Source organism: Mobula hypostoma, chromosome 4 (genome assembly GCF_963921235.1).
Source record: "Mobula hypostoma chromosome 4, sMobHyp1.1, whole genome shotgun sequence".
Taxonomy (NCBI): domain Eukaryota; kingdom Metazoa; phylum Chordata; class Chondrichthyes; order Myliobatiformes; family Myliobatidae; genus Mobula; species Mobula hypostoma.
This window is the reverse complement of record NC_086100.1, coordinates 35,268,274-35,295,957: the sequence shown is the minus strand read 5'-3', so window position 1 is coordinate 35,295,957 and position 27,684 is coordinate 35,268,274. Positions and strand designations below refer to the sequence as shown.

The 27,684-nt window shown below is 40.8% G+C and overlaps 1 protein-coding gene across 1 annotated transcript in view; it reads left to right on the top strand.

Annotated features, from left to right (window-relative positions):
• LOC134345924 (mucin-4-like) overlaps window positions 1–21,917 on the top strand; it is a 32,551-nt gene extending 10,634 nt beyond the window's left edge. The window contains exons 7-13 of the mRNA XM_063047276.1: window positions 8,085–8,204; window positions 9,922–10,133; window positions 12,038–12,107; window positions 17,617–17,784; window positions 20,223–20,339; window positions 20,477–20,740; window positions 21,760–21,917. Of these exons, the coding sequence (XP_062903346.1) occupies window positions 8,085–8,204; window positions 9,922–10,133; window positions 12,038–12,107; window positions 17,617–17,784; window positions 20,223–20,339; window positions 20,477–20,740; window positions 21,760–21,917 (1,109 nt within the window). The remainder of the gene's footprint in view (window positions 1–8,084; window positions 8,205–9,921; window positions 10,134–12,037; window positions 12,108–17,616; window positions 17,785–20,222; window positions 20,340–20,476; window positions 20,741–21,759) is intronic.
• Window positions 21,918–27,684: the final 5,767 nt, after the last annotated feature.

Sequence of the window (27,684 nt, the reverse complement as noted above, 5' to 3'; positions counted from 1 at the left end):
GCAAGTACGTGATGTGTGAATAATCAGGAACTGCCACTGGTAGTGAACAGAAACATTAACTTTATTAATCTCATCATCTGATTTAGATATAATTTAGAACTAATTAGGAATCAAAACTGGGATGTTGTTCATCTCCAATCCACAGAATGTGGTGCATTCACTCTTAGAGTCCTGGATTACTACAGCACAGAAACAGTCTTTTCGGCCAATCTAGACCATGCCAAACTATTATTCTGCCTCATCCCATTGACCTGTACCTGGACCATATCCTTTTTGCAAATTTCTCTGAAATGCTGAAATCAAACCCACATTCACCGCTTCCGCTGGCAGCTCGTTCCACGCTCTCACCACCCTCTAAGTGAAGAAATTCTTCCTCATGTTCCCCTGAAACGTTTCACTTTTCCCCTTTAGCCCATGACCTCTAGCCTCACCAAACCTCAGTGGAAAAAAGCCTACTTGCAATCAACCTACGTACTTACCCTTCATAATTTTGTATACCTCTATCAAGTCTCCCCTCAGTCCCCTAAACTCCAGGGAATTAAGACCATAAAACCATAAGATTTAGGAGCAGAAGTAGGCCATTCAGCCTATCAAGTCTGCTCCACCATTCAATCATAGGCTGATCCACTTCATCCAGTCATCCCCATTAAGTCCTAACCTATTCAAACTTTCCCTATAACTCACGCCCTCTAGTCCTGGCAACATCACTCACTGGGGGAATGTAAGTTTCTTATCCAGGAGAGTTAATATGAATTAACCTACAGTTGCCCAGAAAATGAAAATCTTTTCTTGCAGCATGATATATGATAAAATAAAAGAATCTTCTAAAACTTATGTAACAATCTTCAGTCTTTGTCTTGCATCCCAAGACTTGTTCTGTTTGAATTTGCTTATTGAGGACTGCTTGACCTATGGTTTAATCTTCAAATTCTTATAATATTTACAGGCAAAAAAGGACGATGGGCTTACAGACTAGAAAACAATGATATTTCCACAGTAAACCCAAGACAAAAGTGTATGGACTGGTATTTAAATGAAACCGGCCCAGTGATGTCTAGTGGACTAACTCCTTGCCCCTGTTCATTCTGGCAAGCTATATTTGACAATGCCTTTACATGGGGAAACAGCATTTATTATTATGGATTCGGTGTTAAAGAACCTCAAGGTAATGTGTAATAGACTTATCTTGTGACAACATGGTAAGAAATAATGACTGTGATACTCAGCATTTCTCTTTCCAATCTACTGAAGTCTTTGAGAACTTCCAACAAATAAAGAAATAATATAGACAACTGATTCAACAATAGAATCTGAGCTGAAGGTGTAATTCTTAAAAGGTCTCAAATAAGATAATCTGAAGCTCAAAATCGCACATGTATTACATAAAACAAGTGGGACAGTGCCAGACTATTCAGCATTTCTCAGTAGAAATTAGTATCCTACCCTAGCTTGTCTAACTTTGGAAGCATGAATATTTTGTGATGTGTCGGCCTTTCACTCACGTTTAATTAAAAAGGTGAAGGTATTACAGATACAAGAAAAACTCAGCAAGCCCCTTGTTATTGTTTAGTTTTAAATCACTTTTTTTTTATTCATGATTTTTTTTCTTACTCTGAAGATCTGTTCAAACTTGCTGAGAATTTTCTAGTTTCTGGCTTCATTTCACTGGAGGCTGAATTTATCATTTGCTATGAATTATGAAGTTCAGGTTCTGTACATTGAAGTCAGATACTGAGAGGAATATTAAAGGGTTCATTTATGAGAAAATTGAAAATGTTACTTGGAAAGACTGCTAATAAAAGCTTTTGAAAAAAATCAGGTTATTTAGAATAATATTTTAAGCCACATCTGGTCACTTGGACAGGAAAAAATTTTAAACTGATGACATATTCCTTAAAGAGTTTTGAGTCCTAGCAATTATCCAGCATTTGATCTTTACTACCAGGTATTTTTGACGGTGAGCATTACCAACAAATCTAAAAATTGCCCCTCTAAAATTACAAACTTTTGAGTAAAGGGTAACATTGAATAAAGGTGATCTTGAACAGTAGAACAGATAGAGACACAATGAACCCTGGAGCAAAAAATATGAACTGCCAGAGAAACTCAGCAGTTTAGGCAGCTACCATGGAGGAAAAGGAATGGTAGAAGTTTCATGTCTGATACATCTGACTTTAGCTACTCCTTCTCAAATTTCAGGGTGAATTCAATAATACTATTATCACTTTCCCCTAAGGGTTCTTTTACCTGAAGCTCTCTAATCAGTTCTAGTTCACAGCACAACACCTAATCGATAATAGCTGATCCCCTAGGGGGATCAACCACAAGCTGCTCTAAAAAGCTAACTTATAGGCACTCCAGAAAATTCCCCTCTTGGAATCCAGCACCAACCTGACTTGCCCAATCTACCTGCATATCAAAATCCCCCTTGACTATTGTAACATTGCCCTTTTGGCATGCATTTTCTATCTCCCATTGTTGGAGGAGCAACACCTCATATACCGTCTGGGTAGTCTCCAGCCCCTTGGTATGAACATTGAATTCTCCAACTTCTGGTAATTCCCTCCCCCTCCCTTCCCCCATCCCAGTTTCACTCTGCCCTCTCCTCCAACTGCCTATCACCTCCCTCATGGTTCCACCTCCTTCTACTACGCATTGTGCTTTCCCCTACTCCTTCTTCACCTTTCCTGCCTATCCCCTCCCTGCTTCCCATCCCCCATCCCTTTATCTTTCCCCTTACTGGTTTTTCACCTGGAACCTACCAGCCTTCTCCTTCCCACCTTCCCCCCCCCCACCTTCTTTATAGGGCCCCTGCCCCTTCCCTCTACAGTCCTGATGAAGGGTCTCAGCCCAAAACGTTGACCGTTCATTTCCACGGATGCTGCCCGACCTTCTGATCTCCTCCAGCGTGTTGTGTGTGTTGCTTTGACCCCAGCATCTGCAGAGTATTTTGTGTTTCCCATTGTAATTTGTTGACCACATCCTTACTACTGTTTGGGACTCTGTATATAATTCCCATAAAGGTCTTTTTATGTTATGTTTATCCAGTTATGTTATATGGCTCAGAATGTTGGATAATATCTAGTAACATGAGGAAACGAATTGTAGCAGCAGAGATGTGGTTTTTGAGGAGGATGCAAAGAACATCATGGACGAAACGAATATCTAATGAGGATGTCATGAACAGAGCAAACACAAAAAGAGAAATAATGTATGAGATCATGAAAAGGCAATGTAACTTCATTGGACGTGTGATTAGGAAAGAGGAGTTAGAATGTACGGTAATTATGGGAAAGATTGAAGGGAAGAAAGCAAGAGGAAGACAAAGACAAATGATGATGGAGACAGCAGCCAGAGAATTGGAAATGAATACCAATGAATTGATCCACTTGACCCGAAACAGGAGTGTTTCAAAGTTCAAAGTGGCAGTCAAAGCTCAGATTGGGCATGGCACCTGATGATGATGATGAAAGGTCTTTTTACCTTTGCAGTTCCTTAGATCTAACAACAATCATTCAACATTTTCCAACGCTACGTCACCTCTTTCTAATGATTTGATTTAAACTTTTACCAACAGAGCAACATCTGTCCTGCCTGTACTTTCGATACTGTGTGTATCCCTGGACATTAAGCTTCCAGCTTTAATCTTCTTTTAGTCATGATTCAATGATGCCTACAACATCATACCTGCCAATCTACAACTGTGCTGCAAGTTAATCTTATTCTGTATAATGCCCACATTCAAATATAACACCTTCAGTCCTGAATTCACCCTTTTCAATTTTGTCTGCCTTTTACATTGCAACTCATCCTCTTGAATTCAATTTTGCCCTATCAACAGCCTCTCCTCACTACACATTGCCTCTGTTTGTAAACCAGCTCTAGCTCATCTTCTGCACTATTGTCTGCCTTCCCTACAATACTCTTTGCATTGAAATATATGCAGCTCAGGACAATAGTCACACCATGCTCAATCTTTTGACTCCTATCTATGTCAGAGGTCTTACCAGCATCTGCCTCCACAACCTCTCCACTAACTCTTCTGGCACTCTGGTTCCCATTCCCCTGTAACTCTAATTTAAACCCCACTGTGCAGCATTAACAAACCTTCCCACTAGGAAATTAGTCCCTCTCCAGTTCAGGTGCAAACCATCCCTTCTGTACAGGTTCCACATTCCCTGGAAGAGACCCAATGATCCAAAAATCTTCTGCTCTCCCTCCTACTCCATTTCCTTAGCAAAGTATTAAAATGCATAATCTTACTAGTTCTGGACTCACAGGTAGCAGTCCTGCGATGACAACCCTGGAGATCCTGTCCTTTAACTTAGCACCTTATCATCTTTCACTGTTGGGTAGCTTCGGGAATTGTTTCTATGATGGTTTTCAATCTCACTGACTCCACAATTTAACAAAACTTGGAGAGAGAAATCGGGGAAATGCTGATTCGTTAGCCTAACATCAATGGGATAAATGCTAGAATCGATAATGGAACACCTCGAAAAGAATAAAATTCTGCAAGGTCAACATGAAATTATGAAAGGAAGTCATCTTTGTCTAATCTTTGAAGATGGGACAAATAGAATGGAATAAATAAGGAAGATGTGATATATTTGGATCTCTGGAAGGCTGCACAGGAGGTTGGTTAACAAAGATAGAGCACCTGGAAATAGGAAGTAATGTACAGCACTGCCATGGATTGAGAATTGGTCATTGGTCAGGAAGCAAGAAATGGGTATAAATAGATCACTTCTTGGTTGACAGACTGTTGGGCCACACTGAGATCAGTACTTGAGTCTCATCATCCCATGACCTATGTCAGTGATTTAACTGAGATGAAATGTCATATTTTCATATTTATTAATTATATTAAACCAGGAAGGATTGAGAGTACCAACAAGGGTGTGAAGAGGATTCAGGGGATAGAGGCTGATTGAGTGAAGGAGAACACAGCAGAAGGAATATAATGTTAGAAAACGTGAGATCATCCACTTCAGAGCACTTAAGAGCAGAACATTTGCTAAATGATGAAAGACTGAGTAGTGTTCATATTTAAAGGGACCTATGTGTGCTTATAGAAAGTTACTGAAGACCAAAGTGCAGGGAGATAAGTGATTAATGGGCAAATGGTATGTTAGCTTTTGTTGCTAAAGAGTATGATCGAATGAGCAAGAAAGTCTTCTTGTGGCTTGATGAGACTATAGTTTTGGTTTCCTTATCCAAGAACAGAGGAAGAATGCAATGAAGATGCACTACTCTGAGTCTAAGATTGGTGGATCTGTACAAGGACACATTGAGCAAATAGATGGCCACATGGTACTAAGAAGAGAATTCATTGAAACTTTCTAACATTTTTTAGGGGACTAGCTGACTAGAGAGAGTGAGGAGTCTGATACCAGGGACAGTTGAAAATATGAGATATTCCATTTAGGTTTGAGAGGGGGAAAATTTCTTCACTCAGAACTGGGTTCCCGCAACTCTCTGGGGATCAACTTTTCAAAGCCAGAGGGCTGCAGAAGTCCAGTATTATGTTCATTCAATACAAAAATGATTAATTTCTGGATGCTAGGAAATGGCACGAGAAAAGATCAGCCATGAGCTTGAATGACAGGCAGGCTCAAAGGGCACATTCTTGCTCCTATTTCTAATGTTCCAAAGGGTTTTCTGAATGAAATTTAAATATGGATGACCTCACCAGTCTTTCAATTGTAACCTACCATCTTCCAGAAGATCCCCAGCTGAGGATTTTATAATAACATCTTTTAGAATAAAATTTTTCTTTTTATTTAATTTTCCAGCATTATACCTCACGATGCAAAGCAGGTTCCCTAACCCAGATGGTTCAGGAATGCGATGTTACTATTCATGGAATAACGCTTTAATCTATGGTGAAAAAGAAAACTTTGTTCCAACACCCTGGATTCACTTTAATCGATGGTCTTGGTGGTGGATAAGCTATATGTACTATAGAACGCAGTGGAGAAATTTTTGGGACAACATTTTACCACCTCTGCGAAACCAATACAAAGGTATGAAAGTGACTGACCACTTTAAATAATCCTTTCAAATCTTACCACACCAATCCAAGAATTTTATAATATCCATGTTCATAATTTAATATTGATTTATTCTATGTGCTTTCTAACCAGTAAAAGCCATATTATAAGCAGATTTAAGCAATCGCAGAACATAATAAACAAATGAAAGCACTGCAGTGCAATAGTAGGTACATCCAAATAGTTGAGTATTGAGAAACTAACAAGAGAAGAAGGTACCTACATTCGCTCCCCAGCCCTAACAATGACCGATCCCAGTGCATGTATGCAAAGGACAAGGCTGAAAGTATTTGCAAGTAACTTAAGATATGAGCAAAGCAGATAATCTTTGACACTTATCTCCTGAATTTTCTTTCACACTACGTGCAATCCTCAATCAACTCAATTTACTCCAGAAGTCGTCAAGAAATAGCTGAGCGTTCTCAACGCAGCCAAGTGTATAGTTGCATGCTCTATCAGGCCCAATAATCGTAGCGATTTTAAAACGTGATGAATGCTTGGGTCCACCTTGGGAATTAAAAGCAGGAAAAAAAATCATGGCCCTGATTCAGCAAACTTACTTCCAATTGTCAACATTGCTGGACAAGTTAACAGATCCAACAAGTGGCATTTCTCAAAATTTAACTCACATCATATGTGCCAAAACAATGAACATCTGAAAGACGGGTTAAAGTAACTGGCTCTAGAGACCAGGATTATTGCTGACCTCAAACTCTGGTAGATCAGTAACAGGAGCAGAGTTACAACTCGAGCAAGTTAGGGGCTTCATCTCTGAGACAGGGCTTATAACTGCACAAAGTCGTACAGTACATACACCCAGTAGCCACTTTTTTAGGTATCTATTACCTAATCCGATTGTATGGTACCAAGTCAATGCATAGAAGCATGCAGACACAGTCAGGAGATTCAGTTGTTGTTCAGAGTAAGCATCAGAAGGGAGAAGAAAGGTGACTCTGACTATCGGAATGATTCTTGGTGTCAGGTGAGGTGATCTGAGTGTCTCAGAAACTACTGATCTCCTGGGGTTTTCATGCACAACTCTCTTCAGGGTTTACAGGAAATGGTGCAAAAAAAACAAAATTAAAATCCAGTGAGCGGGAGCTCTATGGGAGAAAATGCCTTGTTAATGAGGGAGATCAGAGGAGAAAGACCAGGCTCGTTCAAGTTGACAGGGCGGCAACAGTAACTCATGTAACTACCCATCTCAACAGTGACTAGACTGTGAGGAATGACAAGCAGCTGACAGGGTAAAATTATCATCAGTGGGATGAGTTGAAATGTAACATGGACTGTAGGAGATGCCAACCAGGATAAGCCCCCTCTATTCTGACTCTGCCTCCTGCCAATCAGCTAATCTTCTATCCATGCTAATATCTTTCCTGTGACACCATGGATTCATATCTTGTTAAACAGCCTCATGTGCGGCTTCTTGTCCAAGGCCTTCTGAAAATCCAAGTGCACGACGTCCACCAATTCTCCTTTAGACTATTCTGCCTATTATTTCCTCAAAGCATGCCAACAGATTCGTCAGGCAAGATTTCCCCTTTACTAGAGATTTATACTTTATCATGTGCCAAGTACCCAGAAAACTTATTCTTAATAATGGACCCAACCACTGAAGTCAGGCTAACTGGCCTATAATTTACTTTCTTCTGCCTCCATCCCTTCTTAATGAGTGCAGTGGCATCTGCAACTTTCCAGACCCCGGAAAGATTCCAAAATCTAGTGATTCTTGAAACATCTTTTCAACTAACTCTTTCAGAACTCTGGGTGTAGTCCATCTGGACCAGTTGACTGATCTACCTAATTCTGCTCCTATATCATATGGTCTTAGTTGGATCGCCAAGGTACCTAATAAAGTGGCACTGTGTCTTTTAGAAAAGTTTGCTTGGATGAATGGCATTTACTATCCTAAACATCCACCTCCTTCACGACCAGCATACTATGGTCAAAGATATGCTAATCACAACACACATGGTAGCAAGTTATCATGTACCTTTAATCAGCATTTTCATTTCTGATCCCGTTTAGAAATGGAAGTTGACCCATATCACAGCTGCTGCAGAGATTCTGGTGACGATTATTATTGTGCTCTCTACCGAGAAAGGAGACCCTTGGACTTCTGCGCAGGGTATATTCCACCACAGATAGGTGTGTTAGTATTATTTGGTCTTCTTCAGAAACAATTATAAATGTATGGATTTTATTCATAGCAGCTTGAGCACTTTCATTGGCTTGTCATCTTTCAAGTAAATGAAATAAAGTTGTTAGTGAGTTAGGAGTAGAACGTGACCCCTCTCCCCAATCGTATTCCACCATCTGCTCTTTTACCTAAATTCTTATGCCTGCCTTCTCCCCATATTACTGTTGTAGTTTTGGTTAGTAACGTCATACCTATTTCATATTCTCAATTTGTTGAGCTTCGATCGCTCTTTGCAGACAAAGGATTTCCTAACTTCACTCCTGAAAAAGTCATTTTCCGCCCAAGGCCACATACCTTGGGATGATTGACCAGTGGAAATTGTCTTCCTTGAGATGTGCTATTAATTCTTAAAGGAACAAGCTTTTTTTTGGCACCTTAAGAACTGATCAATGACATCTAATTTCCTGTAAATACAATTCCAGTTTGCCTAATCTCTCTTGCAATTTAACCTTTTTGCCCATGTATTATTCTAATATGTCGATACATCACTCTTTCCAAAGCCAATGCTTTCTCAGTTCTGATGCTCTGGATGGTTCATTTTACAACAAAGTCAAATATGAATCTGTAAATCTACGGTTTTTATCCACTTGTAACCTACTTCTCCAGAGATAAGTGTAGCACAATATTAGAATTTTACCCTATTTTCTTCAAATCTCCTGGATTGTGATATGTGGACCTATTGAATTGCCTTGGAACTCTGCTTCTTGAAGTGTTTCACTACCTGTAAAGTACTCTTTAGTATCCATTATGCTTTTTGATGTCATAACTTTTTGATGTCATAACTTAACATTCACCTATATTGCCTAACTTCATTTACTGCAGATTTGTCCATTCACTTCATCTAGTAACATGGGTGGGTTTCCAAAGGCGTACGGTTACGGTCAGGATTGCTGGGTTGTGGGCATGCTATGTTGGCACTGGCAGCATGGCAACACTTTTAGGCTGCCCCGGCACACTCCTCAAACTATGTTGGTCGCTGACACAAACGACACATTTCGCTGCTATGTTTTCCATGGTTCAATTTACATGTGACAAATAAAATTTATTTTTAACCTTTACATTTACAATTACATTTCTGTGAGTTAATGCCTCCACCCTCACGACTTCCAATGCCACCAGCTCCAACTCTTTGGCACAACTGTAAAAGTGACTTTCTAACCCGTCATCTAAATTGTAAGTGAACAGAGAATCACAGCTGCCAATATAAATAATTATGGAACACTTTCAATCATGTCCTGACAATTTAAACATCAACAGATGAACCCTATTCTATTTGCTGATCAGCTGATTTTCTCTGTGTTAGTAATCTGTCTTTGATTCCTTAAGCTTTAAGGAATTGCTTGGTCCATCTGAATACTTTAGAAAAGGTTTAGAAAAGGTTTAATTGGATTCCTCAAACCTGATCTTTGCAGATGTGTGAGGCTCTTTTAAACAATAAATGTTTGCAGTGTTCATCAACTTTAATCATAGATTAATAAATTTACAAGAATTATGTTAGGTCAGTGGTTCCTTAATTCACTAGTTTACTTCCCAAATGTCTTTAACTAGAGATGTGATACACAATTTTTACAATTCAGCATAATTTTAGAATTGCAAATTGCAAATAGTTTACATATAAAGTATTTAATCCAAATAGTAATTAATAAAATTATGTTACTTGACCAGGTTTCTTCTTTGGAGACCCTCATGTCGTGACGCTGGATGGAGTACAATACACGTTTAATGGACTGGGTGAATTCATCCTATTAAATGTGAGAGATGAAAATGATGCACTGACGTTCAGCTTACAGGGACGAACCATCAGAGCTGGAGAAAATAAAACATCACAGGCAACAGTCTTTGTAACATTGGCAGCACAAGGACCCACTGGAACAAAGGTGATTGATGCTGGTTATTAGTCTTTCACAGAAAGATGTATGATGACCAGACATCAGAATGTTAGCAGGATAAGTCGCATCAATGCTCACAAGACTTTGTTACTAAGTCTTGACTTTTCACATCCTGCTGTCTGAATTAAGGTGAGGTGTCTTTTCCTGAATCAGCAAGTAAAAAATCTGTTTCAGGCAAGTAAAAGTTCAAGTTGCATAAATTTCTCAGTAATGTATTTCATAAGTGATGAAATTCAATGGCATCAGATGCCAATTTGATTAACATTTGAGTGATGCCTAAACATGTAAGTGGAATTGATGTAGAATTCAATGCCTTTAATTATATTTACCCATTGCTGTTTAATTCTTTGCTGCATTTTACTATCAATCAAGCAATGAAACAGAAATGGATAAGTATAATTTAACACTATAATTGCATTCTACATCGATCCTACCTATATGTTTCAGCCCCTTCTAGCCCTCCTGTTTAAATTCTCTGCTGCTCCCTTCATATTCCTCAAAGGCTTTGTTCAATTTCAGCCTCTTAAAGTTTGCATGTCCTTCCTTTTTCTTTCTGAATAAGTAAGCAACATCTCATTATGCATGGTTTCTGAATCTTCCCGTTGTTGTTCATCCTCAGAGGAACATGATGACCTTTGAACCATTCCCAAATTTCAGATGCGGTCTTGCTACTTACGACTCCTCCCAATATAACTTCCTCAGTTTCTGCTCTAATATTATTGTAATTGGCCTTATTCCAATTTAACACTTCCCCCATGTCCTTGTATATTCTCCAGAATGATCTAAAAACTTAAGGAGTTCTGATCATTGTTCTCAAAAAAATGGCTCTCCCACTGAAACTTTGTTGACCCAGCTAAGGTCTAGTTGGGCATCTACATACTATATCCAGAAACACGCAAAAAAATTAACTCCATCTAATCTTTGGTATTAATCTTTTCTCCAGTCAATACTGAGGGAAATTAAAGCCACCTACTACAACTACCCTGTTGTTTTTAATTCTTTCCATAATCACCTTACATATCTGTTCCTACTGGCTACTGGGAGCCCTGTAGTATAACCCCATCATAAAGCAGAATTGTTGTGTATTTTTTTCCTGAGTTCTACAAACACAAACATTTTCCCAGCATTGCCATACTTCAAGCCTCAAGTTTGAGGAATGATGGTCCTGCTCCTGCACCAACTAAAATGAGCGTCTTCAAACTCAATGAATTTCAGAATAGCAGTGCAATGAGACTTCTGTATATATATCTTCCTGCCTCCAATGTCTGATAATCTGCTGCTTCTTGCTGAGTTATAGCAAACAAGCCTATTTGAATAAAGGGTGTCAGTGGTTTGTAAGGTAAGATAGCAATACTGAGTTAGTCTCTTCATTTTCTGGGGTCCCTTTAATGTAAAAAACGGTAATCTTCACTGTCAGAGCCATAGGATCATAAGCTGGGAAACACAGCCTTCAAGCCCAACTCTACATGCCAACTGTATTGTCCAGTGAGCAGGTCCTATCTGCCTGTGTTACTGATTGTAGATTTCCCCCTGGTCTTTATGGGCCAATGACATTTCCCAAATTCATTCTTAATTCATTGGAATCAAGTACAGCCAGATGATATACTGTAGGAACTAACTACTGTAGTGGGCCTTCAGCAGTACACATGCCCTCTACATACCAGGAGCACCAGTTCCTTTGACATCTCCTAGCCTCTTGTTCTGATGACTGCTCTCCATATATTCAAAAATCATCATGTTTGAAAATTCATTTGCAATAACACCTTAACTTCAGAAAAAGGCAAAGGTTACGTCTCTATAATAGCAAAATCACATTATTATATTGATCTAGAATCTGATGCACTTTGTCCATTCAATAATAATTACAAATTAGGTATTATTTTCTCTTGCAGGTTCAGTGGAATCTCATTGAAGATGATGAACTAAGTCTAATGATTAATGGAAGGACCGTCAATGTTACAGGTTACAACAAGTAGTTTAATTTTAACCCCACCCATATCCGTTTGTAGCATCAACTCAAAAATGATATGCATCTTTCTTAAGAAAGCATTGAATAGTAATTATGGGCACAGATTGCTCCAAACTAAGTCCTCGTGTCATTTAATTCAGTATTCTGACCTTGAGAAGAATTCTGATAAAAATGTATGAAGTTGCTTCATCCCTGCATTATATTCCGTTATCTCAAAGTCTGTTTCAATGCTTTGCAGTATTTCCTTAATGCAATAAACCTATCAGTACTATTTTAATTGAATGCACACATAAAACAATTCTTCATAAAGCACTTGCTATAAATTTGATGTATTAGATTGAGTTGATTTAAATGTTGTGCTTATAGAATTTTTTCCCACAAGATAATGAACAGATAATTTGATCCCTATATAACTATTAGAAAACATCTGGCCTAATTAATTTTAACAACCATTGAAAGAAACTGATTTCATATTGTGTTTACACCCTGAGTTAATCAGTGACAACCAGGAAAGACTGGGTGACAACCGCGAAAAGAGTGGTGACGACTGGAGAGTCAGTGACGGCCCGGAGAGACGGCAACCAGGGCAGAACGGGCTGGCAACCCAATCTGTGTCCTCTGAGAGGAGGACCCCCACAAAAGCCACAAAGAATCTAAGGAAAAGATACCCCCAGAGGTACCCGAGAGGGGGGGAGGATGAGCACCCCAGTCGGATGGACACAACGACATCAGACCCAGGCAATGAACAAATGACGATGAGGAAGCAGTGTGCATGTGGCAAAATCTGCAAGAATGATCGTGGCTTGAAGATCCACCAAGCGAGGATGAAGTGATTGGCGGGAGCAGGAGCAGCACAATGTGCAGGTGTCCAACCTGGTGAGATGAAGGAGGGGCCAGGCCCGGAGTCACCCCATAGTGCCCAGAACCTCCAAGTGTTGCAAACTAATCCCTCTAACATGAAGTCTCACAGGAGCTGGATCAAATGGCCTGCAGCTAACATGACTTCGCTGTGGAAGCAGGTTGATGAAGATGTTAACCAAATTCTGGAGGCAACGGCGAAGGGAGGGGTTGATAGGAATCTGCAGGCCATGACAACAATTATTGTCAGTATCGCAGCTGAACGGTTCAGAGAAGAGGAGAAGGAAGGCTCCAAAACATCTTACTTGAAGAACCAAAGAGCATTGAGGATCCACAACATCAGGCAGGAGATGAAATCGCTGAAGTCCCAATACAAGGAGGCAGGAGAAGAGCGCATTGGCTTAGCCCAGCTGATGTGCATACTACGAAAGAAGATCAGGGTCCTCTGCCGGGCAGAGTGGCATCGGAGGCGGCATCGTGAAAGGGCTCGAAAACGTGCTGCCTTTATCGCCAACCCCTTCAAGTTCACCAAGGAGTTGCTGGGGGGAGAAGCGCAGTGGGAAACTGGCCTGTTCACAGGAAGACATAGACCGACATCTGAAGAAGATATATAATGATCCTGAAAGAGAGCAGGAGTTGGGAGAGGGCGACATCCTAATAGACCCACCTGAACCGGATGTGTAGTTCGACATGTCAGAGCTGCAACTAAAGGAAGTCAGAGAGGTCGTCCGTAAAGCAAAGGCAGGCTGGGCTCCAGGACCAAGCAACACCTCGTACAAAGTGTACAAGAACTGCCCCAAACTCCTGCTGCGTCTGTGGAAGATCCTGAGAATCTTCTGGAGAAGGGGGAAGATCCCAGAACAGTGGAGAGTGGCTGAAGGGGTGTGGATCCCGAAGGAGGAAAATGCCACCCAGATAGATCAGTTCTGCATCATCTCCCTGCTGTGTGTCGAGGCAGAAATCTTCTTCAGTGCAGTTTCCAACCGGTTGTGCACCTACCTAGCAAAGAATACCTATATTGATACATCAGTCCAGAAGGGTGGCATTTCAGGGATGCCGGGCTGTCTGGAGCACATCGGTGTGGTGACACAGCTCATCAGGGAGGCCAGAGAGAAGAAGGGCAACCTGTCAGTGTTGTGGCTCGACCTGGCAAATGCATATGGCTCCATTCCTCACAAGCTGGTGCAGCTGATTATTACAGCAACTTCAGGATGAGGGTCTCTTCAGGAGCAATTACAGCAACCTGGCACAAGGTGGAGATCGGCATCATCACAGGGTGCACTATCTCAGTGACACTGCTCTCCCTAGCCATGAACATGCTCACTAAGTCTGCTGAACCAGAGTGCAGAGGGCCCAGAATGAATTCCGCTCAACGGCAACCACCATTCAGGGCATTCATGGATGACCTCACAGTCACCACAGAACCAGTCCCAGGCTGCCGGGGGATTCTGCAAGGGCTCGAAAAGCTGGTGGAGTGGGCCCGGATGCGTTTCAAACCTGCCAAATCAAGATCGATGGTGCTGAGGAAAGGGAAGGTGGAGAACAAGTTCCAGTTCAGCAGCATAGGCACAGCCATCCCAACCATCACAGAAAAGCCAGTAAGGAGCGTAGGCAAAGTTTTTGACAGCTCTTTAAGGGACACAACATCCATTCAGGCAACCTGCACTGAGTTGGATGGCTGGCTGAAATCTGTGGACAAGTCGGGCCTACCTGGGAAGTTTAAAGCCTGGGTGTATCAGCATGGCATTCTTCCCAGAATCCTGTGGCCCCTCCTCGTCTATGCAGTTCCGATCTCGACAGTTGAAACCTTAGAGAGGAGGGTTAGCAACCATCTCAGGAGATGGCTGGGGCTGCCAAAGAGCCTGAGCAGCATCGCACTCTATGGACACCACAACAAACTGCAACTGCCTTTCAAATCCTTGGAGGAAGAATTCAAGGTAACAAGAGCCAGAGAAGTGCTACAGTATAGGGACTCAAGTGACCCAAAGGTGGCTAGAGCAGGGATCCAAGTAAGTACGGCAGGAAGTGGAGGGCAGAGGAAGCTGTTCAGGAGGCAGAGGCAAGGCTGCGTCACAGGAGGCTGGTGGGAGTGGTCACACAAAGCTGAGCTGGGCTGGGATCCTTTCCAACTCCCCAAATGGACACCAGAGGGAAGGAAAGGCGTCGTCTAGTTCAGGAGGAGGTGAGAGCAGTAGTGGAGGAGATGAGAGCCTGCAAGGCAGTGGGAATGAAGCAACAGGGAGCTTGGACAAGATGGGAGAATGCGGTTGAGAGGAAAGTACTGACCTTCGGAAAGCCGAACCACACTGCATCCAATTTCTCATCCAGGCAGTGTACGATGTGCTTCCAAGCCCATCAAACCTGCACACATGGGGCAAGGCAGAGTCATCTGCGTGCCCACTGTGCTCCAAGCGAGGAACTCTGGAGCACATCCTCAGCGGCTGTGCAAGGGCACTTGGTGAGGGATGGTACAGGTGGAGGCATGATCAGGTCCTGAAGACCATCGCTGAAGGTGTCAGTGCACGAGTTGAGTGGGCGAAGCGGTCCCGACCCTCCAAGCAGACCATTGCCTTTGTCAGAGCTGGGGAGCAGCCAATACCTGCCAAAAGAACATCTGCAGGCATTCTGACCTCTGCAAGGGACTGGCAGCTGTTGGTGGACCTCGAAGGGCAGCTGAAGTTCCCCAACCATATCGCAGCCACCACCCTGCGACCAGACATTGTCCTAGTGTCTGAGTCTACTAAGCAAGTGGTGCTGCTGGAGCTGACAGTCCCATGGGAAGATAGCTTGGAAGAGGCCTTTGAAAGGAAGCTCTCCAAGTACGCAGGACTGGTCAGCAACTGTCAGCAGGCTGGATGGAGAGCGAGATGTCTCCCAGTGGAGGTTGGTTGTAGGGGATTCATAGTCCGTTCTTTAGTTAGAGCCTTCAGCATTTTGGGCATCGAGGGAGAGAGGAAGAGGAGAGCCATGGAGTCATAAGTAGCTAGCCATCTGGACACAAGCTGGGGTCTGATCAGACCCGGCTGGGTCACCTGGAGGAGGTTGTATGATGTTCAAAGACCCGAAACACCCGATGATTCCAGGAACATCACTGAAGATGTGTCCAGAAGCATCAGCAGATGTATGTACACAGCTTTTCCTTTTGTGATTATACATTCAAAGTTTAAATGGACCATATCAAGAAATGATTCCCACCCTGCTTTATGTGCACATAAAAGTGTGGCAATGTCATTTCCTGAAGAAGCCAATATAGTCAGTGGCCACTTTATTAGCTACCTCCTGTACCTAATAAAGTGGCCACTGAGTGTATGTTCATGGTCTTCTGCTGCTGTAGCCCATCCACTTCAAGATTCGATGTGTTGTGCATTCAGAGATGCTGTTCTGCACACCATTGTTATTTGGTTATTTGAGTCACTGTCACCTTCCTGTCAGCTTGCACCCATCTTGCCATTCTCCTTTGGCCTCTCTTACTAAATAGATGTTTTCACCCACAGAACTGTATTTTTTTTTTGTTTATTGCACCATTCTTTGTAAAGTCTAGAGACTATTGTGCGTGAAAATCTCAGGAAATCAGCAGTTTCTGAAAGACTCAGACCAGCCCTATTTGGCACCATTGATCAGTCCATGGTCAAAGTTTGGTCTGAACAACTGAATCTCTTGACCGTGTCTGCATGCTTTTATACATTGAGTTGCTGCCACATGACTGGCTGATTAGATATTTGTATTAACAAGCAGATGTACAGGGGTACCTAACGAAGTATCCACTGAGTGTATTACATTATTTCTTCTATCAAAGTGCATGTGTGATTATGCACTTTGGTAGAAGGAATAAAGGCATAGACTATTTTCTAAACAGCGAGTAAATTCAAAATTCCAAAATGCAAAGTCCTCGTGCAGGAATCCTTAAAGGTTAATTTGCATGTTGAGTCAGTGGTGAGGGAGAGGCAAATACAATGCTAGCATTCATTTCGAGAGAACTAGCATGTAAAAATAAGGACGTAATGTTGAAGCTTTATGAGGCATTGGTGAGACCTCACTTGGAATATTGAGAGCAATTTTAGGCCCTTTATCTAAGAAAGGATGTGGTGACATTGGAGAGGGTTCAAAGGAGGTTCTTGAAAATGATTCTGGGAATGGAAGGCGCATTACATGAGGAGCATTTAATGGATCCGGGCCTGTACTTGCTAGAATTTAGAAGAATGGGGGGGTGTTGTTGATCTCATTGAAACCTATCAGATGTTGAAAGGCCTAGATAAAGCGGCTGTGGAGAGCATGATTCCTATAACGAGAGAGTCTACAACCAGAGGGCACAACCTCACAATACAGGGACGTCCATTTAGAACAGAGATGGGGAGGAATTTCTTGAGCCAGAGGGTGGTGAGTCAATGGAATTTCTTGCCTCAGGTGGCTATGGAGGCCAAATCATTGGGTGTATTTAAGGTAGAAGTTAATAGTTTCTTGATAAATCAGGGCATGAAAGATTACAGGTAGAAGGCTGGAGATTGGGGTTAAGAGGGAAATGGATCAGCCATGACCAAATGACAGAACAGATTCAATGGGCCGAGTAGCCTAACTGTGCTCCTATGTTTTATGGTCTTATTTGTTAAAATATTGAAAGTAGATTTTTGTCATTCTCTATTACAGAAAATTCTGACATTATAAATAAAGTAGCTGTTCATAAAACAACTAAGAATGAGACGGTGGCTACTTTTCAGGATGGAATATCCATTACAGTTTCAGCAAAAATGGGAGCTTTGTCTTTCACAACTTCATTAGATAATTCTTCGAAAGAAAAAACAGAAGGTCTCTTGGGTAAGTATTTGACCTTATTACTTCTTCACTCATGAACAATCTGCCGGCCAGTGGTGTAGTGGCATCTGCACTGGACTTCGAAGTGAGTAGTCCCAGGTTCAAATCCGGCCAGCTCCTTGCTCATTTTCCATCTGTGCTGGGTTGAGTCTCGAGCCAGTGACTCGGCCTCGTAAAAACAGACAAAAATGTTAAAGAAACAGCAAGGTTGCGACCCAATGCACCACAAGGAATGAAAAGGAGCAACAACATGAGTGGTCAACAAAATAACATGTCTGCTACAATTTAATAACCAGTTATTTACTTCTATCCTTGCTATTTCATGAGTTTATGATATTAGCTGTATAACACAATAATAAAACTAATAATACAGGTTGTGAATCCAGTATCAAAAATGCCTGGGGCCAGATTTTGGATTTTTTCAGATTTTGGAATATTTGCATCTGTATAATGAGATGCCTTGGGGATAGGACTCAAATCCGTTTTCATTACATATACAGTTTATACACATAACTTGAAGGTAGTTTTATATAATACTTCTAATAATTTTGTTCATGAAAAAAAATATGTATATTGAATCATTATAAAGGTAAAGTAAGTCATACAAAGAGCATTTGATGGCTCTGGCCTGTATTGGCTGGAATTCAGAAGAATGATGGGTGACCTCATTGAAACCTATCAAATGGCCAAAGGCCTTGATAGAGTGGATGTGGAGATGATGTTTCCTATAGTGGGAGAGTCTAAGACCTGAGAACACAGCCTCAGAATTCACATGAGGAGGAATTTCTTTAGCCAGAGAGTGGTGAATCTGTGGAATTCTTTGTGTTACGTACCCCGTAACTGGGTTGCCAAACCAGCAGAAATGGATCACTCAGTTGGAGTCTGGAGTACTAGAACTAAGAAAGTTTTATTAAAGAAACAAGCAACACAGTAATCGAAAGGATAATAAATGCAACAATTCAACAATGATAACCACACATGTGCACAGAATTAAGATAACAGCATCAATCAAGCTCTATTGTTGTCTAGGGGTAAATGACCAATTTCAAAATGACTCAAAGTTCAGTCCAGTTTGTAGTTCAGTTCGCAGTAATCGTTGCCATGGCGATGGACAAGGTGGGGGAAGAGAGACAGAATAGGAACAACTGATCATTCAGAACACTGCTTCACTCACAGACCAGCGGGATGGCTCACAGACCAGCGAGATGGCTCACAAACAGCTTTTGGGCGGGTCCTTGGTGATGTCACCTGAGGTCACCGACTGTGACCCCTCCTCCAGATGCGGTCGATCCTCTGCAGTGAACCCGGCACCCAGGCAAGGGCGGACACACACCGGGTTCCCGCTGATCGTACCTTTCCACCCTTGTCGTTGTCCGGTACTTCTCACCCACTCATGAGAAGCGCACCGCTTCCAGGGTCTCGTTACCTCGGGTGCTGTGTGTGTTGCCTTAGCGAACCTGTCCCTTTTTATCCCCCTGCTGGGGTATCGCCTGTCCATCACTTCAAACAGTTCAGGGTTCAAAGGGGGGAGCCGCTCCAGACAGCTCTTCCTCCCACATCCCTTCATTACACATCTCCAGACGCTGCTCCATTGTTCCTTATCTCTCCTTCCCCTGAGGGCAGGTGGCAGACCAACTGCTGATGCCACTGATGCTAGCCCAGGCCAGCAAACATCTTAATTTTATGTGTATTCTCGTAACATTTGCCACAGGCAGCTGTGGAGGCCAAGTCTTTATGTATATTTAAGGTAGAGGTTGACAGATTCTTGATTGGTCAGGGCATTAAGGGATACAGGGAGAAGGCAGGAGATTAGGGCTAAGACACAAATTGGAGCAGCATGATGAAATGGCAGAGCAGACTTGATGGGCCAAATGGCCTAATTCTGCTCCTCTATTTTATGGTCTTATGATGATCTCAGCCGCCCAAGTGGGCAGTTGGTGGCTCTTTCCAAACTCATGTTAATAAGTAAAGCTTATGATTAATATTAGATGTCTTTCAAGCAGAATAAGACTTTCCAGCAACACACATCAAAGTTGCTGGTGAACGCAGCAGGCCAGGCAGCATTTCTAGGAAGAGATACAGTCGACGTTTCAGACCGAGACCCTTCGTCAGGACTAACTGAAGGAAGAGTTAGTAAGAGATTTGAAAGTGGGAGGGGGAGGGGGAGATCCGAAATGATAGGAGAAGACAGGAGGGGGAGAAGACAAGACTTTCCAGCATTCAAGTGAGAGCAAAGCCTTGTTTCAATCTCAAAGTAATGGAGCTGTTGTATACTTATAAAAATTCCATTTTTAACTCGACAGTATTATATTAGTTTGCTGTAAAATTAAGTTAATTTTAAATGATTTCAATACACAGTAAATAACAACGAGGACAATCAATAAAAAGTCAGATTTTATTCCAGATTTTTGCAGCTCACTATTGTTCATTTCTGTCTCCAGGTGTCTGGAATGATAATAAGACAGATGATTTCAAAGCTGCTAATGGAACATACCTCAAGTTTGATGGAACAAATCTGCTCAATGAAAGAGTTATATTCTTAAATTTTGGCCTGACATGTAAGCCTTTCACGTGTTACAAAATGTTATTGCTGAGTAATGGACTATTAGTGCAATCTGGTCAACATTTAAGCATGTTTATACTGATTTGAGAGAGCAATTTATTAATGTTAATTTGTTCATTTTTTTTCTTTTAGGGAAAACAACTGTGAATAACAGTGTATTTACATACAAAGCGGCTATAGGAGAGTCTTGGTACACTTATAACAACAACAGTTTTATTCCCAAGTTTTACGATGAACTTCTACAAACCTCTGATAAAGACAAAATCGACAAAGCTAATGAAACGTGCCAAGGAAACGATAACTGCATCTTTGATGTTCTCAGTACAAATGATTTATCTTTTGGCACAGCAACATTGCAAAGCATGAATTCGTTTGCAGCACAGAACAGCACAATGAGTATGTGTGCCCTTCCGTTGAACGATAACATTACCATGGTCTTTCACAGTATTATATAGGTTATCGAGGAGGAATTATTAAATGCAGCAGTTGAATAATGCAGTTGAAGCACAAAAAAAACTGCAAGCACTGCGACATTTGCAGCTCTAATGAGTTACTGACCTGAAATACTAACTAACTGTCTGCACACAGATGCTACCTGTCCAGCTGAGAACTTCATACACTGTCTCTTTTTATTCCTGAATAGGGGAAGGTCAAACATACCTTTATATTTACTGATAAATGGCATTAAAGGTGGCAAGATATAGTTACACTATTGCCATGTTTAATGCCATTATCTCTAAACATGACAATAGAGTACCTATATCTTGCCATCTTTATTTTTTGACCACGGCACGCCTGACTTAGAGACCAATTTAGAGAATACTTTAATTCTTGTCTTTTGTCATCTTAGAAGTTCTAATTTTAAACAACAATACATTATGAGAATAGGTTGAGTGAACTTGGCCTTTTCTCCTTGGAGCAATGAAGGATGAGAGGTGACCTGATAGAGGTGTATAAGATAATGAGAGGCATTGATTGTGTGGATAGTCAGAGGCTTTTTCCCAGGGCTGAAATGGCTAATGCGAGGAGGCATAGTTTTAAGATGCTTGGAAGTAGGTACAAGGGGGATGTCAGGGGTAAGTTTTTTCACGCAGAGAGTGGTGAGTGCGTGGAATGGGCTGCCAGCGACGGTGGTGGAAGCAGATACAATAGGATCCTTTAAGAGTCTCTTAGCTAGGTACATAGAGCTTAGAAAAATAGAGGGCTATACGGTAGGGAAATTCTAGGTAGTTTCTAGAGTAGGTTACATAGTCAGCACAACATTGTGGGCCAAAGAGCTTGTAATGTGTTGTGGATTTCTAAGTTTCTATGTTTCTATTATCTTTGTTTTGTATATACTACTTTAAATTTGCTCATAAACCCAAAGTGACTTCAAACAGAAGGTGTCTGACAAGGTAAATATAATACATTCACAGAGAATTTTCCACCGAACATCACTGGAACTTCAAGAGTTCAAACTCGCCTTAATGAACCAGTGCACACTCTTTTTACTGCAACTGATGCCAACAATGATGCTGTGACATTTTCAGTGCTGACGGACTCTCCAGATATCAGAATAACAGGTAAGCTTTAACCACCAGGGTTTGTCATGTGTTTGTTAATGTCAGATATATTGACTTACTTACTGCCTGTTACAACGCTGGCGTTTAGCGTGGCAATGAAGGTCCTCCATCTCTGGCGGTGTTCAGGGCTTCCTTCATCATGTCAGTAGCTTCCTCTCAGCTTTCATTACAGACAGTCATGCAAGTACCTGATAGAGATTCAAGAATACTGGCGCACTCAGATGTAGAAGGATTCTTTGTATCTGTTTCCACAACAGTTTTGTTTTGATCGGAGTTGTCAGCCCTGAACCAAACCTGGAGGACACGGACCACCTTTAGTCAGGCCTCTACCCTTTGACCTGCTTTGTATAGATGACCCCACCAAGACCCAAGACATAAAACCCTGACTCCAGCCAACATAGCTCACCAGATCATTGAGGCATGCAAGACTCCAAACAATAGTAAGGTGTAGTCCTCTTGCAGGCAGATATACTGAGATACAGTAGAAAAACTCATCTTGCATACTGTTAATACAGATCAAATTGGCATGATTTGCAGGGGGGAAATAGTGGGAATAAAGGGGGCCTTTTCTGGTTGACTGCCAGTGACTAGTAGAGTAACACAAGGGTGGTGTTGGGACTGCTTCTTTTCACATTATATGCCAATGATTTGGATGGAATGGATAGGATTGTGGCCAAGTTTTCAGACAATATGAAGATAGATGATAGATGGATGGGTGAGTAAAGTTGAGGAAGCAGGATGTCTGCAGAAGGACTCGGGCAGACCGAGAGAATGGGCAAAGAAGTGGCTGATGGAATATAGTGTAAGGGAGTGTATGGTCATGCACTTTTTAGAAGGAATAAAGGTGTAGTTTATTTTCTAAGTGAGGAGGAAATTCAAATATCAGAGGCGCAAAGGGTCTTGGGAGTCCTTGAACAGGATTTCCTAATGGTTAACTTGCAATTTGAACAGGTGGTAAGGAGGGCAAATGTAATGTTAGCATTTATTTCTGAGAGGAGTGGAGTAAAACAGCAAGGATATAAAGCCATAGCATTGCAAGGCATTGGTCAGAACACACTTGGAGTATGGTGAGCAGATCTGAGCTCCTTATCTAAGAAAGGATGTGCTGGCACTGGGAAAGGCCCAGAGGAGGCTTATGAGAATGATTCCAGGAATGAAAGGGTTAATGTATGAGGCGTGCTTGATGGCTCTGGGCCTGTACTTGCTGGGGTTAGAAGAATGGGGGTGGGGGTGGGAATCTCATCGAAACATATTCATCAGTGAAGGGCCTGGAAAGAGTGGATGTGGAGAGGATGTTTCCTATAGTCAGTGAGTCTAGGACCAGAGGGCACAGCCTGAGAATAGAGGGAAGTTCCTTTAGAACAGAGATGATGAGGAACATCTTTAGCCAGGGGTTTGTGAATCTGGTGAATTCATTGCCACTGATAGCTGTGGAGACCAAGTCATTGTACATATTTAAAATGGAATGATATGTTCTTGATTAATCAGGGCATCAAAGATTACAGGGTGAAGACAAGAGAATGGGGATGAGGGGGATAATAAATCAGCAATGGTGAATTGGTGGAGCAGACTGAATGTGCTGAAGGAACTAACTCTGCTCCTCTGTCACATGCTCTAAATTACTTCTTTGTACAATTAGTTAGGATCTTAACCTGATCACATTTTCCTTTTGATGACAAAAGTTAATATCAGTGCTGTCCATTATTGGTAACAGCACAAATAGAAGCAACTTAAAAATACAGATTAGCTTTACTTGTCTCATGTACATCAAAATGCAGAGTGATCTGTGGTTTATCTGTGTGAACAACCACCACAATCCCAGGATCTTCTGGCGGTAGCCCACAAGTGTCACCACATTCCCAGCACCAACATCACATGCCCTCAACTTAATAACCCTAACCATGTGTCTTTGGAATGTGGGAGGAAACTGGGGTATCTGGAGCAAATCCATATTGTCACAGAGAGAATGTACCAAACCCCAAATGGTGTTCACTGACACTGTAAAATTATTGCACTGACCATCTTTCAAAAACTACATTTATTAATAAACTATTTTTCTATACAAATTTAAACATGTCAGAATATGAATGCACAACTTTAAATTGTGTATGAATTCTCTTTTTTGCCTGTAGAAAATGGAAACTTTTCTTGGCATCCAACAACCTCCACTCCGGTCTTTGCTGTAATAATAGCCAATGATTCTAAGGGAGTATCTGAACTGGGACTGTCTCTTACATTATGCAACTGCACCATCAACTCAAGCTGTGATTATTCCAGATCAATCTTCAGTATGTCAAAGAACAATTCTATCTTTAAGGTACATTAGCTGTAAGAGAATGTTATTACTCAAACAATGCATATTTGGTCTTTTAAGAGGTTAACTGATCCATTCAGCAGCTCAAAGTACAGTTTGTCAGATATAGCTTGCAACATTTCCATCTTGAAAACAAGATACCAATTTGTTAATATATTGGAGCTTCACTTTCTGATCAAGGCTTACATCATAGAATTGAATATCAAACTAGTTATTTCTTTAGTCAGAGAGTGGTTGATCTGTGGAATTAATTGCCACAGACTGCTGTGAGGGGCAAGTCATTGGGTACATTCAAAGCAGAGCTTGGTAGGTTCTTGATCAATCAGGACATCAAAGATTATGAGGAAAAGGCAGGAGAAGGGATTGAGAGGGATGATAAATCAGACATGAATTAGACGAGATAGGCTGACTAGATTCTGCTCCCATGACTTATGGTTCAGTTTCAAATATAGAATTAACAACACAGATTATTTGCATGATTTACACAAGGACTGAATATTCATTCATTAACAAGATTTTATGGTGGCCAGTTCTGCTCCTGAGTTACTACACCTAATGCTGGTAAAGACAGTAAAAGCAAATGTAACAAATGAAAAAAAATTCTAATGCATCTAAAGCTGTCCGTCTAAATACTTTCTGTTCATTATTTAGATCCCCAGCTGCTCCTGCACGCCAGCTTACACGGGTGATTATTGCAGTGAAGATTTTGATGCTTGCCAAGATAATCAATGCTTCCTGAACGACACCTGCAAGGATCAACCTGCACCTCTGGAAGGATATACTTGTGCTCCTTGTCCAGATAATTTAAAAGGCGATGGGTTAAAATGCTTTGGTAGGAGCATTTTTGATTTCTATTTGCAGAAGTGCATTATTAAAATATGTTCACCATAATGGAAATAAAAAGGTCAGCCTTTAATTAAGTACAATATTTATAGGGATTCTTAGTATTAAAATATTGGCCATTGAAATAGTTGGACTTTTACATCATAATTTTTTGTTGCTCTAATATTAACCATATAACCATATAACAATTACAGCACGGAAACAGGCCATCTCGGCCCTTCTAGTCCGTGCCAAAGTCTTAGTTTTGAAAATTAAATCTGATGCATTTATCAGAGAACTTATTCTTAAACAACAAGGAGATTATAGATTTAAAGAATTAATCAAATTATTTTAGTTTTAGATATCACCCAGTTTAAAGCTTTTTATTTATTTAACTTGCCCAATGAAATTGCAGGAAATTTTAAGGGAGCAATTTAGAACAGTTCCCCTACTGAAGCAGAAGCTACAATACAAAAATGCTACTCCCAGAGAAGGATAATAAATCAGCCATGGTCGAATGGTGGAGGAGACGTGATTGGCTGAACGGCATAATTCTTCTCTTTATATCTTATGGTCATATGGATAGGTGCAAAGAAAGTGTCTCAAACTGATTTTGTCTGTATTGATTTGGCATTGTAGATTTAGATGAGTGCCTAGAAAATATATCCTCTTGCGAACAGATTTGCACGAACGTGATTGCAAGTTACAACTGCAGCTGTTACGAAGGTTACACAGTGAACCCAATGATCCACTCCTTGTGTATTGGTAAGGAACCAACACTTATTACCCAAGCATAAATAATATTGCTAAAAGTTCAAAAGGAGCAGTATTTGAAAAGGATTTTGTCATTTTAGATATAACCTGTAATCAACAGCATCTTCAACTGATATTGTCATTTGCCAACCTACTTTATTATTGTTAAAAGAAAATAATTGATAACATTACAAATCAGAACACAACTCTGCCAATAATTGAAAGTATTACCATTTGCTTGACAAAATGCCACTCATAAAATGTGTTCATGTATACTCTGAAAAGTGGCATCATAATGTTGCAATGGAGATGCAAGAGACAGCAGATGCTAGGATAAGAAGCAACAAGCATTTCGCTGGAGGAGCTCAAAATTCTGCCTTATTAAACCTATGCAATATAAGAATTGAGAGAGGCAGATCACACAGATCATTGATTCAAAGAAATATTGATTCTGGTAAATTAGCTGAACAAAAGTGAAGGAGGAATTGTGCTCAGGATCATGGTTGTTTTTTTGGCACAAAATGCTACATTGATTTAGCCCAGTATGACTGGTGGAGATTTATTCTCATCCCATGAAGAAGCATTTTCTCTCCATTCTGTGGGACAGTGCTCAATTCACCAAAGTGCATTGCATACCACCATCACTTTTTTGGTAAGACGACATCAAGCAACCTGCACCATCGAATGTAAAACTTGTGGTTTGGCTCAGGACTAGTTTCAAATGGTAGGGAAAGCTAATGATTTTTTTCTCTCAAACAAAAATCAACTGCATAGAATACACTTGCTGCACAATTTTTGTTGGGACACAGTCCTCCTCTCCTTCCCTAAAAAGACGGTTCTACAGAGCAACTTCCAATTGTAAGTCACTACCAAAGGAATTCCTACACTTTAATCAAAACATGCTTTTACCATGTGCTGCAGTGTATGGGATAATTTCCAAGTTGCTTAAGTCTGTCCATGCACGAGGATTAGAGCATGCTACATAAACCACAAAAGTCTCAACATCACTGGAATGAAACTAAAATATTGGTTACAAATTAATGAAACAGCTTGCTATGGCATATCAGGTTTATGCCTGCTTATAGCACGGCGATCTTAACAAATACGTTCCCATACTCCTGTCCTATTGCTTGCCAATTATTCTCTCTGAAGTGTCTTTTGAATTCACTTTTGAAAGAACTGATTGCTTTCTACAAGCAGAGGTGATGAATTCCAGATTATAATTATCTGTTGAAAAAAAGTCCCCTGTTACAGTTTTGCTTATTAATATTAATATGTGCCTTGGTGGTCCTTGACCATTTGCTGATGGGAACAGAGTCCTTCCCCAAAAATATCATGATTTGTGGTGCCTTTGTCAAATTTCCACATGATATCCTTTGCTTCAATTAACAACCAGTTTATCTCATTTAACCTTGTAACTGAACCCTCAGTGTTGAGAAAATTACATAGAATAAATCTAAATGCCTCATTATATAATACCCTGACAATCGATCTTTGTGGCATGAAATTAATAAATACACGTTTGAAATAAGTAATATTTTGTTTAATATTGAAAATGCAATCTCTGATAATATTTATATAACATACAAATGACAGTAGATTATGTTGGTTGACCCTGCATTAACACAGGTGTGAGAATGATAGGTAATAAAAGGAATGGCTGTGAAACATTTAAAAACTTGGAATTGTGAAAGAGAAATACTCTTAGAAAAATAATCTGAAAGACATATGTTCATATCTGAAATATATATACACACACACATTGGTATGCAAAAGTTTGGGCACCCCGGTCAAAATTTCTGTTACTGTGAACAGCTAAGCGAGTAAAAGATGAACTGATTTCCAAAAGGCATAAAGTTAAAGATGACACATTTCTTTAATATTTTAAG